The sequence below is a fragment of the Danio rerio genome, chromosome 25 (assembly GCF_049306965.1).
Source record: "Danio rerio strain Tuebingen ecotype United States chromosome 25, GRCz12tu, whole genome shotgun sequence".
Classification (NCBI taxonomy): Eukaryota; Metazoa; Chordata; class Actinopteri; order Cypriniformes; family Danionidae; genus Danio; species Danio rerio.
The window spans coordinates 35947501-35962500 of NC_133200.1; the positions used below are offsets into that span (position 1 = coordinate 35947501).

The following is a 15000-nucleotide window of genomic DNA, read 5'->3' on the forward strand; positions in this document are numbered from 1 at the left end:
AACCAAGCTTAAACCTGAAGGTGTTGATAGTACAGCGCTATGGCAGAATATTAGTAAACAACCATTTTATAAACGCATCAAAGCCATCGTATGTTTTCTGAGGACTTTAAATATTGTTATCCAAGTCTGAATTACATTGTGAAATATGTTTTGGGGGATTTTGAGAGTCATGTTTGGACTTCCTACACAGTTGGACACATTAAGGTGAGTAAATTAGTATTTTTTTATACTTTTAACGTGTACTTGTACTATGACAGCTTCTCTGCCTGTAACCTGTTGCTTTAGTCTACAAATCCATCCTGACGTTTTTGCTATGTACGTTACCTTGCACGAGCTGAACTTGACTTTCAGCGCGCTCACGTCCAAGTTGTTCGAGCATGCCAAAGTCCACGTGCAGCGCTCGAGGGGGCGTGTCAGTTGCGCGCCAGTCACGTGCGTCAGGCGTGTTGTTGACACCGCCGGAGGGAGAGCCGCATCTGCTGTCACACCGAGCCGACTTTTCTATTAATAAGGGCCGCTGAACTTTTAGATTGTTTAGTATCAAAACACGCGTTAAACAGGCTGCTCTAAAAACGTGTGCTCTCCCTGAAGGCGAAGGGTGTTGAGGCTTTGATCAGCTGCTGGAGTCAGAGCTCAGACCAACTTAATCTACTGCGCAGTTTTACACCGATGAAACAAACACAGACAGACTGACACTTCACAGTTGCACACTCCGTGAGATGCAAGATGCTAATGTTTACTTGTGTGAGTGGCTGAACTCGAATGAAAACTTGAGTCTGTGCTTTAATGTCCTATAAACTTGTTATGACTTTTATTATGTACTAATAGGAGTTAAAGTTGTGTAGTTGGGTTATTTGTCGACAATATGTCTCAATCCATAAAATAGATATTGTGATAATACATTGAATTTAAATATATTGATTATATACATATTTCAATCATAATCAGGGGCGTATTTAACCAAGCGAGGTAAGCGGCCCCCTATAAATATCTTGAAGTAAAAATTATATTGTGTATATAATATAATTTTCTACCATGTTTTGTATAATGAGTTAAACAAATAAAATTTTAACGTAATTAAATATTTAATCTACAATCAAATATAATATTGTTATAATAATGCAATTTTATGTAATGGTAATAATATTACAAAATAAAATATCATTCAGCAGTCAAATTTAATAATTTTTTTATTTTTGATTTTTAGTTAAGTTTATTTTAAGAAAACTAATCATTCAAAGAGATTGCATTTATTTAAAATGTCGAAAAGAAGATTGATATAAAACGCAGCAATATAAATAAATATTTAATAAGTTGAAAGGGTGTGTTTCAGGACTTGGGTCCTATGGCTGAAATTGCTTAGGGCCCCAAAATCACTAAATCCGCCCCTGATAGTAATGGACATTATTGTACTTAAGTGTATGTACGTCACATGCAAATCATAATTAGCTGATAAAGTTGTTGATAAACGTTATGCTAATTGCAGCCTGATTTCATGAGAAAGCATAAGTATTTTACGTTTTGCCAGTTTAGTGGCTAATTCGTACAAGTTCAGTCGTACGAAATTGTACATTTTAAAAAGGAGGCGTGGCACCTAACCCCACCCCTAAACCCAACTGTCATTGGGAGATGAGCAAATCGTTCTAAATTGTACAAATTAGATCGTACGAATTCATACGAATTAGCCACTCAATCAAAATTTACAAATTGCCATGAGATTGTGTTGGCATTGTTAAAGTTATTAATAATGATTTGTTTGTTTGATTGATATTTTTTTGCATGAAAAAGTTTACAGAAAAAAATGGGCTTTGAAATTCATGCTTTCCATAAAAAAGTCCATGAACTCAAACCTACAATGAAAATTATTTAAAGAGAAGAGGAAATAGTTTTTGTGTGTGTTTGTGCATGTTTGTGTGCGTGTGTGTAGTTTGTATTCTTAGTATTGACCAGACATTTTAATTTATGTATCGATTAAACTTTACAAAAGTGATTTTATATACATGGAAAGCGTATTCTAAAAGTGCTGGGTTTTTTAAGCCATTATTGGGTCAAATATGGACAAACCCAACAGGATTTAAAGGTTAAAAATGTCATTTTAAACTTACTTCGATAATATTTGTAATATTTTCCAGTACTGGGTTGCAGCTGGAAGGGCATTCATGTGCTGAAAAGTTGGCGGTTCATTTTGCTGTGGCGACTCCTGACAAATAAAGGGACTAAGCTGAAAAGAAAATGAATGAATGAATAATAGTAATATTTTTCAGTACTGGGTTGCAGCTGGAAGGGCATCCGCTTGTAAAACGTGTTGGATGAGTTGGCGGTTCATTCCGCTGTGGCGAGCCCTGATGAATAAAGGGACTAAACTGAAAAGAAAATGAATGAATGAATATTATGTACTTTCATCATGGCACTTTTTACTCAAATACTTTATAACCAACTCCAATAATTGCGGTTTGTCAATGATTAGTACACTGAATGACATTATAGTGTCTGTTTTTTTTAAGTATATTAAAATATTGCATTTTAATAATATTGTCTGAATTTAAGCTCTTATACTTTTTTTTTTTTTTTTCTGCTTTAAACTTTCAGCCTAGTGGTTATTAAAATACATATAATAAGATCCTGTTGGGAATCTTTAATTCCTGATCACTGTGTGTGTGTGGTTTGCTTTCTTAATATGGTTGTAAGACATCCATTAGAGTGCGTATTAAATGCAAGTACATTATATTTAAAAATAAGCAGCATACTCAATCTGGCATGTATTTATTAAAATACATAAGTAAATGTGACCTTAATAAATTGCATTATATTTTAAATTATTTTACAAAAATACACTAAAACATTCTTGCATAATAGTTTTTTTTTTGTTGAACCAAAGGAGCTTTTATAGTCAACTCCACATACATCAGTCAAACTGACTTAAATATTAAGTTTAAACTTTTTATAACTCAAAATAATTAGTTGTAACCTGATTAACTCATTAATATTAATTAAAGTAACATGTTTTTATTACTTTTTGCCATATCACTTTTACAGTGTAGTATTTTGGGCCTACGCCATGAGTCTTTATAACTCAAATACTTCAAATAACTGCACCAAAACAATTCTCACACTGACTGAATAGCATTGTATTTAGTGTCAATTTGTTTATTCAAATATTAAATTATTTATATTTCTTTACCAAGCTTTTAACTGATTTTAGCTCTCGTGCTTTTTCTCTGCTCAAACTAAACTAGCATAGTGGTTATAAAAAAAACGTATAATAAGATCCTATAGGAAATGTTGAATTCTAGATAACGCATTGTGTGTGTGTCGGCAGTTGTTTGGCCGTGTATCATTAGAATACGGGCAAAGGGATGAAAGTGCAGTGTTAATCGTTCTCTCTCTCTCACACACACGCACACGCGCGCGCGCATCCATTCATCGGCTATTGACAGCGCGTCCCTGTTGAGCGGCTGCGCTGGAGCTCCTCTCTTCTCTCCTCTCTAGCGCTGCCAGTGGACAATCAAACCTACACACCCACCTCTGTCTACACTCGCCTGTTCAACATTTCTTACTTCTGCTAGAAAAATACATCGCTACACCAAACCTCAGAGCTGTGAATCGCAGCGCGGCGCATCGTGATACACCAGCAGCAATAGCTCCAAAAGCAAGCACAACATGGAGTCCCCTCCAGATCCAGCGAGCGACCCGGGCAACGGCGTCTCAGAGCCGGTTACCCCGGTCAGGGAAACCCCGGTAAACCTGGAGACCCTCCGCAAAGCTGAGCACCAAGCCCCGGTGCGCCGGCAGAGCTGCTCCAGCACCAACAGAGGTGAGACGGATCGATTATTCGCAATCGACACCACATTGATTCTCCGTAGGGTTGATGAGCAAAACTTCAAAGTGAATTCATTTCAACTTAAATGGCGCGCGTAAAAATCATTCCAGAGCGCGGAATGCTGCAGGAATAAGACGGGCTTGCATGACATGCAGAGGAATTGTGATGCTTTTAGAGTTGCTCTTTTCGTTTGAGGGATTGATTCTGCAGTCGCTGCTGGATAGATGACAGGCATCGACGCTCAAATAAACACACGCGTTTGTCAGACAAATCAATGAAAGTTAATTTAAGATTTGTTCAGATGCGTACAATAATATAGAATTAGACCCTCCATAACATGGGTATGTTGGCTGATTAAATTAGTCTTAAAATTGGAGATGAAGTTTCTGATTGTATTTCATATTGCATTCATTGATTGTCAGCATGTCCAGTGCACGTGCTCTGTTTGCGCATCAGAGATGCGTAACGACTTGTTTCCCACACACAACGTATATTTAAACACTGTTTTAATATCTATTTTTTTGTACAAACGAAGATCGATCTGTTTTACAGTATAGACAGTAGGTTTTTAGCCACTCCCCCCTTCGGTGTCTCCATTCAACTCATCCAAGTTCTGTGTAAAATGTATCGGAAAACTTAAAGTGAACTAGTGACAGCGCGTAAAGTAGCGTCGCGAATCTCTGCAGATTGTTATGTGTCGCGCTGAAGGGTATATTTAGAGGCTGATTTGGTGAATGTGGAATGTAAGCTGGTTATGTAACAGGTTTTGCCATAAACAGACGTGGTAAACCATTCGATATCTTATGTGAAAGTATTGGGTTTAAATGCTTACACTAGTAAGTACACGTAGTGTTTTGTCAGTAGGTTTTCCTGAGGTAAAATATCTCGTATAACGTCGGAATCAAAACAAAACAAACCTAAATAAATGCTACCGCGTGGAACGGGAAGGCTGTTTAGTGAGGGCTGATAGAACGGTTCTTAATAATTCAAATGAAATGACGTCGAACGTTCTAACGATTCTATGGAACTAGAACCCTAGAACGCTGTTTCACTTTGTTGGTACTTTCCCCGCGCTGGGCTGTTATGTAATAGCAGTCAGAACAGAAAGAGGCAGGTATTGGGAGGCTGTGTCCGGATGGGAGTTTTTAGGCAAGTCTTTTAAAAAAAGAAAGGAGATTGACTTTGAGACACTGCTAACCTGCTGACCCATATTCACCCCCCACCCTTTACAGCAGGACTAAAGTGCATCTGGAAGGGAAAGGCGAAAGAAAGAGCGCCTCTGTCCTGTTATGTAACCCTTGTGTTGAATGGAGGACGAGAAACAAAAGTGTTCAGTGGGACTGTTCTGCTCGGCCGTGTTAGAAATCCACTTTGCTTTCGCAAGACTTGTGCAACAAACACACTAGCAGCAGTCAATAGAGCCGAGAGGTCATGACATCAGCTGTACGCTGGCGAGTTTTGATTTATGACTTAAATATGTTATGTCATAGGCATTTACTGGATGATAAACTGTCATGCTTCTAGGATTTAGTTTCGAAGCATTAATTTTGGTTGCTATTGGAGCAATGCAATCATTTCTGATTTATCACAAGCTTTTAGCAACAAGTTAAACTACTCATGTTTGCGGTAAGTTTTACTGTGTTAACTTAAAATACATCATTTTAGTTCCATTGCATACTTTAGAAGCCTTCAGGGCCTCAGAAGTGAAACAAGTGGTACTGATAGGATAGTTGTCTGGTCGAATGGCAAAAGTTTAAAAAAAAGTTGGCCTGAAATTAATTTGAAGAACTAATTTGATTATTAATAATACTTTATTACTATTTATAATGCATGACAATACATTTATACACACTAAAGTGTAAGTCATTTTTATATATATATATATATATATATATTATATATTATATAAATTAGATTAAATTGTTGTTGTTGATTTACTATTTAATAATATTTAAGATTAAAAATATTTTTAAAATAGCTTTTATTATTATTGTTATTGATTTACTTTTTAATTATAATATTAAAATTATTTCCTACTATTATTATTATTATTATTATTATTACTGTTATTGATTACCGTTTCATTATAAGATTAAAAAATACTTTAAAATTGCTATTATTATTATGGATTACTATTTAATTAAGCTTAAAATTACTTTAAAGCTGCTTTTATTATTGTTGATGTTGCTGTTGTTAATTACAATTTTAATTAGAAGATTAAAATACTTTAAAATTGCTACTATTATTATTATTATCATCATCATAATCATCATCTGTAAAATGCATTTCTGTATATGAAGGCTAGACCTTTTGGTATTTTTAAACATTTAGATAATATCTTGTAATATTGTTTTTACAGAAAATGATTGGCTGTTTTTGTAGGAAAGACATCATAGTAAATAATTTAGTGTGATAATAAATAGTATAATAATAGTAAAATACTTGTTTTATTGTGAATTAATATTTTTTTCAATGTCAGATTAAAACGGTGAGTAAAGCTGACAAAATATGTAAAATCCAGCCTATTTTATTTTACTTGGTGACATTCAAAAATGTACAAAGTGCGCATGTTTAATAAAATGAAAACATTTATAATTTCAGCAAGTTTCCAAAGATATATTACTTATTGAAGTAAAATAACTAAAATAAAAAAACAAACTATAGGCATTACGGGTGCCACAGTGGGTAGAACGATCGCCTTGCATGTTGTTCCCTTGTTTGCATGGGTTTCAACCGAGTGCTCCGCTTTCCCAAACAGTCCAAAGACATGTGCTATAGGTGAATTGAAAAAGCTGAATTGGCCGTGTATGAGTGTGTCTGGATGTTTCCCAGTGTTAGGTTGCGGCTGGAAGGGCATCCGCTGCATAAAACGTTTGTTGGGTAAGTTGGCGGTTCATTCCGCTGTGGCGACCCCTGATTAATAATGGGACTAAGCCAAAAAGTATATGAATGATGATTGAAGAAACAAACTAAAGCAGGTAAAATGATCGAAAAAAACTACAGATGTAAAGACAAACGGTTCAAACTAAAATAAAAATTGTAAATGAAATAAAGTACAATTGGTGCTAAAACAACACTAATTAGCAAGCGATCTAATGAATTAGCTGTAAGCGAATTTAGAATTTCTATTTAGCATTCGTTTCTTCAGCTCTGTTTTAATTTAGATTATTTTTGGATTAATTCTGCAGCCCTGATAGATGCTTCGGGAGAGAGTGACAGAAATAGTTTCAGCAGCACACTTGTATCCATTCTAAATGCTTGCTTGCTGACTGCTGTTAAAGCTCATCATGTACATTATTTTGTTTTTATGACGCTATATAAATATCAAATTCACACTCTACTACATGTTTGACCAGCTGTGACTGTTAATCATATTTTTGGCTGCTTAAACACAAAACCGTGGTTCAGTCAGATCTCCACACAGGCACGTGAAGCTGCTTTATTAGTAGTTAACCACATGCAGTTTGTGGTTTTTGCTGGTGGTGTGCTAGGGAGTTTACTGTGAAACCACACCGCTTTCATCACCAGTCAAAAGATGTCTGTGTACATATGGAGAAAACCATAGGAAGTTTGTTTTTATGCGTTTCAGAGTTATTAGAGTGTTTGAGTTTCACCAAATAGCTTTTTTGGGCCCTTTTGTTCAAGTATACACTAAATGTTGAGGAAAGGCAACCTTAAGCTGCGCTTGACTTAGTTTAGATTCTGATTAGTTTTTTTTTATTGTACCTTTTTGGTCGTTAAGCTTTAATATTTATGTAATGAAGGTTTCATTTGAATTAAATGTCATCCAGTGGACTCAAAATATTACTTTTATTAGAAATATTACTTAAACTTGGAAGGAAAATGTCAGGACTGTAGTTAGTTCACACTTCATGTGTGCGTTTGTTTCAGTAATTTTGTATTTAATCTCTCTTTATTGTAATCAATATGGTTTAAATGGTTAATAGGTCCAACTCATTGTAGTAAATATATTTTGGAATAATAAAAATTTAACTCTACACTCACTTGCCACTTTATTAGGTACACCTTACTAGTTTTTGGTTGGTCCCCCTTTTGGCTTCAGAACTGCCTTTAATCCTTCGTGGCGTACATTCAACAAGGTACTGGAAATACACCTTACGCCCTATTCACACGGGGCTTCAGCGTCAACGCTTGACTGAAGGTGTGTCTGAAGTTGGGGTTAAAGTGATCATCATAGAAGCGTCAGCCAATGAAATTCAGTCAGCAATAGGCCATTGTCTAGCTGGTGTATTTGCATACAGCGATCTGATTGTCTGACGCTTTCGTCGGTGCTTAAAGTTGAGCTGTTCCCAACTTCTGTAGCAAGCAACACCTCTGAAGTGGCGCAGACGGATCCACAATGCAGTTCGGCAATGCCTGACATCACCCATTCAAAGTGAATGGAAAGCGTTGGCGCTGACGCCCCGTGTGAATGGGGCGTTAGAGAATTTGGTCCATATTGGCATGATAGCATCACACAGTTGCTGCAGATTTGTCGGCTGCACATCCATAATGCAAATCTCCTGTTCCACCACATTCCAAAGTGCTCTATTGGATTGAGATCTGGTCACTGTGGAGGCCATTTGAGTACAGTGAACTCATTGTCATGTTCAAGAAACCAGTCTGAGATGATTTGCGCTATGTTATGTTATCCTGCTGAAAGTAGCCATCAGAAGATGGAGACACTGTGGTAATAAAAGGATAGACATGGTCAGCAACAATACTCGGGTAGGCTGTAGTGTTGTCACAATGCTTATTTGGTATTAATGGGCCCAAAGTGTGCCAAGAAAATATCCCCAACACCATTACAACACTAGCCTGAACCTTTAATACAAGGCAGGATGAATCCATGTTTTCATGGTGTAATGCCTAATTCTGACCCGACCATCCGAATGACTCAGCAGAAATCGAGACTCATCAGACCTCGGTTGTGACGAGTGGTTATTTGAGTTACTGTTGCCTTTCTATCAGAAAAAATCCAGCCATTCCCCTCTGACCTCTGGCATCAATAAGGCATTTGCGTTCACAGAAATGCCGCTCAATGGATATTTGATCTTTTTCAGACCATTCTCTGTAAACTCTAGAGATGATTGTGCGTGATTAATGCCAGTAGATCGGCAGTTTCTGAAATACTCAGACCAGCCCATCTGGCACCAACAACCATGCCACGTTCAAAGTTACTTAAATCCCATTTCTTTCCCATTCTGATGCTCTGTTTGAACTACAGCAGATCGTCTTGGTCATGTCTACATGCCTAAATGTATTGAGTTGCCGCCATGTGATTGGCTGATCAGACATTTGCATTAACGAGCAGTTGGGCAGGTGTACCTAATAAAGTGGACAGTGAGTGTGCTAAACATTTTTCATAAAAAAAATTTTTTTTTTTAATTGTTTACTATTTTTAAAGTATTTCCTATGTGTGCAAAACACACTCGTACTATTTTATTTAGATATTATATTTACGTTTATTTTGCTTAAGATTTGTAGCTATTTGAATGGAGGTTTACACTGAGAGCTCTGATTTCCCCCACAAAGTCCAAAGACATGCACTATCGGGGAAATGGGTTGGCTAAATTGTCCGTAGTGCATGTGTGTGAATGAGAGTGTATGGGTGTTTACCAGTGATAGAAGCGCATCTGTTGCGTAATACGTGCTGGATAAGTTGGCGGTTCATTCCGCTGTGGCAACACCTGATTTATTAAAGGGACTAAGCAGAAAAGAAACTGAATAAATAACATATATTAGATAAATTTATCATAATACCAATGCTAATATGGTTATTTATTATTTCATTATATACATATTGACATTTTCTTGTTATCTAACTGTCCTTAGCATAACATCTAAACGCAAGTTAAGTGTAAAAAAAGTCAATATGTACATATATTTAATTAATATGGAACTGTAATTGCATTAGTAATGTGATAAATACATTTTAAATAAGAAAATGTAAAGAAATGGAAATTAATATATGCATAAATAGAGAAGGCAAGTTTATTTATACAGCACATTTCATACACAGTAGGACGTTTCATACACATACCGAGTATTATTTTAAAATCTGTTTGTTTTTTTGCATTATTAATATGCTAGATTTAAATAACTAAAGGAATCTGAAGCTAAAAAAAATGCAATTATAATGTAAAATTAGAAGTATAAATATGTGTTTTGCTAGGTTTATTGCACCCATGTAAAATGCTTTCGAAGCAGTAAACAATCTCCAAATTATAGTTTGTTGTTCAGACGCTTCACTTTTACTTTGTCCACACAAACCAACATCCGGATGTGAATACTTTTTTAGTAAGAAACACATTTTCCCTTTTTTTTTCTCCTTGTACATGAGTCTTGACAATAACAATCTTGACTTCATTTTTAAGCTTGTTGTGATTTGTACCTGTGCTTGTTCACATCCACAAAAGAGCTCGGGAGTAGGTCAAACATCACATTTGACCTTCTAGGAACTGAAAGGCGCAAGCTGAAGGAGCGGCGCGTGATGTTTTAACCCTCAGTCTGACACTCGACATCTCATTTAAGATGGGGCTTTTGAAGGAGAGACATGGGTCAAGATGAGCAAATGCACAAGTGTTGAAATCATGCTGAGATTGTGTTATTGCTGTGTGTGGCGTCTTTGAGAAATGGGAGTAATCTTTATTTTTATTTTTTTAATGCGCATTTTGGAATATCCAATCTTGCGTCAACTCGTAACTTATTTTAGAGGCTAATTCGTATTAATCTGTAAGATCTCATTTGTGCATTTATAGAATGATTTGATCAACGCAATCTCACGGCAATTCGTAACTTTTTGATTTAATGGCTTATTCGTATGAATTCGTACAATCTAATTCATACAGTTTAGTACGATTTGCTCATCACCGAATGATGGTTGGGGTAGGGTTGGGTGCCACGCCTCCTTTTTAAAATCGTACATTCATTCGTACGACTAAACTCGTACAAATGCGTACGAATTAGCCACTAAACTGACAAAACATAAAATACTCTCGTTTCCTCGTGAGATCAGTCTGGATTTGATAACCCACCAATGATGGTGGGGTTTGGTGCCATGCCTTTTAAAAATCGAACATTGTCATACGACTGAACTCATTGTCATACGAATGACTTTGTACAAATTAGTCGTGTTTTCAAACCATTTACCTTATTAATTAAACAAGTAAAATACTAACACTATCGTCAAGGGTTAACGCATGTCCTATGAAGCGAGTTAGCCACTAAGTGACAAAACGTAAAATATTTACGTTTCCTCACAATAACAGGCTGTTACAACATATTTATGTGCTTTTGAAAGCTTTAAAATAAAAGCCTCTATATAGTGTATATATAGTATATAGCCTATATAGTAGGCTAACCATTTGACTGCACACAAGAGCCAGGATAAAATTTAAAAGTATAATAATATTTTATTATTAAATATTATTATTATTATTATTATTATTATATTTAATATTGTTGTTGTTATTATTATATAAAATATCATTTTGGTTAATATTTATTAGTAATCTTGTACACATTTTGGTTTTTGTTTTCTTAGGTTTGCTATATTTTTCGTTTATTTTATTATATAAATATTTTATATATTTATATATTTTTTTTAACTTTAATTTTAAACTTTTTATCCATAAAGTTTTTATTACAGTAATGAGAACATATTTGTGTAAATGTTTTTTTTAAAATTTATTTTATAGTTTTATTTTGTTATTTATATTTATAGATGTGACAATTATAAAATAAAGTATAATAATAAATGGTAACGATGTGAATAATGCCTTTGTGGCAGGATTTTGTTGCTAATGGTAACCAGAAATTAGTGTAAAAATACGTTTAATCCTCATAAAATTCCAGGATAAAATTTAAAAGTACTTCGATTGTGTTCGTCAGACAGAGAAAAAGTCTATATAGATGGATAGATAGATAGATGAGGGCTTAAAATGGAATAAATTATGGGGTAATTCAAATTTTTGCATTATCTACACTGTAAAAAATAAATCCGCAAAATTTACAGTAAACCGGCAGCTGTGGTTGCCAGTACTTTACCGTTAAAAAACACTGTACAAGCCTAGTGTCATTCACACAGCTACTAAACACCAGTATGGTAACACGCATAAAATTTAAAGTCATGAAATAAACCTTGTTTATCAACATTAGATGTAGCATAAATCTCTAATGTACATAACTGATGGGGAAACAACTAAAAAGATCCATATTAATGTCAACCAAATGCATAAAAAGTGATGTGCCATGCAGGGAATTCTGGGAAAGTCAATTTATGGTTATTCGCCGTATATATTAAGGAAACATACCGTTAACCAGGTTACGGATTTGTACTGTAGCATTTTTACTGTTTTGTTACCGTTGAAATCACGGCCATTTTTTTTTTTTACAGTTTACTCTTTGAAATATTGTTTCATTGTTCATTTCTTCAGTATTTTAGAATCCGAACTATAAGTTTGGTCTTGAAATCTAAATGATTTCCTACTCTGACTGGTATTGTAAGTTATGATTTGGAAAGGAAATGTATTTTTGATTTATTCAGGTTGGAGACAGCTTTATTTCATACCTCCTTTTTTTGACGCAATTTAAAATTGTAGTTGAATCTACTATATTTCTCTTGCTTTCCCACTCATTTGGAAACTTTTATAATGTGTTCATTCATTCATAAGTGTGACACTTGTGGCGTTTTCAGCCTCTACCGTATGAGGATTTGAACAATTGTACTTCATCTCCAGAGCGTTTTTGAATTTGCAAATGCAGCATTTCGTGTTGGTCTAATAGCACTTTGCGTCTAAATATAGCTTCTCATTTGATTGTTTAGTTTTGACGTGGCAAAGATATGCAAACAAGCTTTTTACACTTTATTTCCCCATTATTTATCTTTGCAAAAAAGTTTTTAATTTTTAATTCTTTCATTTAAGGAGGTTTATTTTTGCACTAACTAGGTTTGTTTCAGGGCTGCGTTGTGTAATTTTGAAATTTGTGCTTGCAGTTTAATTGGAGTTCATTAAACTGGTGGGAAAAACTAAATAAATTAAGATTTTGATGGTGGATTTTTTTTTTCTCTCTCTCTGATTTTCAGTTAAATAGAAAAAAACTAACACCAAGCGACTGACTATAATCAAATCTGACTATATATCAAATACAAATGTTAAGTGAGCATTTTTTAAAAATCTATTTTTAACCCCAAGAATCATTTGGAGGCACCAAAACATTGTCATTTCTTATTTTTCAAGCATTCAACAGCTGTTGAGCATAGCTTTGCGTAGATCATTGAATTTGATTAGACCGTTAGCATCTCATTCAAAAATACAGACTGAAATCTACACTTACTACTTACACAGTGGATCTTCTGTAGTAAGACCGATGCTAATGGTCTAATCTGATTCAATAATCTATGCTAAGCTAAAATGTCACAGAAATATACACACTATATACATTGACTCCTCTGTAGTTACAACGTGCTCTAAGACAAATGCTAATGGTCTAATCTGATTCAATCTATGCTAAGCTAAAATGTCACAGAAATATACACACTATATACATTGACTCCTCTGTAGTTACATCAGGCTCTAAGATGGATGCTAATGGTCTAATCTGATTCAATGATCTAAGCTAAGCTAAAATGTCACAGAAATATACACTATATACACTGACTCTTTTGTAGTTACATCATGCTTTGACAGATGCTAATGGTCTAATCTGATACAATTATCTATGCTAAGCTAAGCTAAAATGTCAAAGAAATATACATACTATATATATTGACTCCTCTGTAGTTACATCATGCTTAAAGACAGATGCTAATGGTCTAATCTGATTCAATGATCTATGCTAAGCTAAAATGTCAAAGAATTATACACTATGTAAATTGACTCCTCTGTAGTTACATCAGGCTCTAAGATGGATGCTAATGGTCTAATCTGATTCTATGCTAAGCTAAAATGTCACAGAAATATACACTATATACACTGACTCTTTTGTAGTTACATCATGCTTTGACAGATGCTAATGGTCTAATCTGATACAATGATCTATGCCAAGCTAAGCTAAAATGTCAAAGAAATATACATACTATATACATTGACTCCTCTGTAGTTACATCATGCTTAAAGACAGATGCTAATGGTCTAATCTGATTCAATGATCTATGCTAAGCTAAAATGTCAAAGAATTATACACTATGTAAATTGACTCCTTTGTAGTTACATCATGCTTTAAGACAGATGCTAATGGTCTAATCTGAATCAATGATCTATGCTAAGCTAAAATGTCACAGAAACATTCACTGACTGTTCTGTAGTTACATCATGCTCTAAGACAGATGCTAATGGTCTAAGCCGATTGAATGATCTATGCTAAGCTAAAATGTCACAGAACAATACACTGACTATTCTGTGGTTACATTGTGTATTAAGAACGATGCTAATCGTCTAATTCGATACAATGATCTATGCTTAGCTAAGCTAAAATGCCACTAAAATTTACACTGACTCTTCTGTAGTTACATCATGTACTAAGTCTGATGCTAACGGTCTAATCCGATTCAATGATCTATGCTAAGTTCTGCTAAAATGTCACAGAATTATACGTTGTTTTTAATAAATACTGTGCACATAGCCAAATAAATATTTGCTATATGCCATCGGATGGAGCAAATCGCTTGTAAAGCTCAGGTGCTGTTGTTTCGTTGGCGTTTTTGGATGCACATGTGCGGAGCGGTGCTTAACTTAATTTCTCTTTTATTGGATGGCGGCGCAGTGACTGTGGGGTCTGCCATCTGTGGAGGACTAGCCTATAATTACTTATTAGTTGGCACGGCAGACAACAATATTTTGCCCATGTCAGAGAGCGCTGGTGAAATGTGTCACCTGCGTGCGCTGATTGACTCTTTCCAGCAGGAGGGAGATTTCAGCGGCTGAATGAGCCAAGCTGAGCCTCTTTTATTCAAAGCCGGCAATTAAAGGCAGCAGATATTGTGTGCTGACACTGATGTTTAACGCTGCACCGCTCGCTGTCAATCTGCTTAACCTGGACATGAGAACTCATCCAACGCTGTTTGCTTTTACAACCTGAGTGCAGTTAAAAGAATGGTTCGGCCAAAAGAAAGAAAAAAATGCATTGCAAAATAGTGTGTTGCAATAAATGTTCAAATATTTAAACTTTATAAATGT

General features: G+C 35.1%; 1 protein-coding gene across 2 annotated transcripts in view; it reads left to right on the top strand.

Annotated features, from left to right (window-relative positions):
• The window catches only part of roraa (RAR-related orphan receptor A, paralog a), a 526177-nt gene continuing 511177 nt past the window's right edge, over window positions 1-15000 (top strand). Inside the window, exon 1 of one of the 2 annotated variants that reach the window (XM_073942163.1) lies at window positions 1-204. Coding sequence is in view for 1 of the 2 variants with exons in the window: in XM_017354088.4 (XP_017209577.1) it covers window positions 3661-3814 (154 nt within the window). In the remaining variant the exon portion in view is untranslated. Of the gene's footprint in view, window positions 205-3496; window positions 3815-15000 lie in introns of those variants that run through there. The other variant, XM_017354088.4, reaches the window with a different exon arrangement.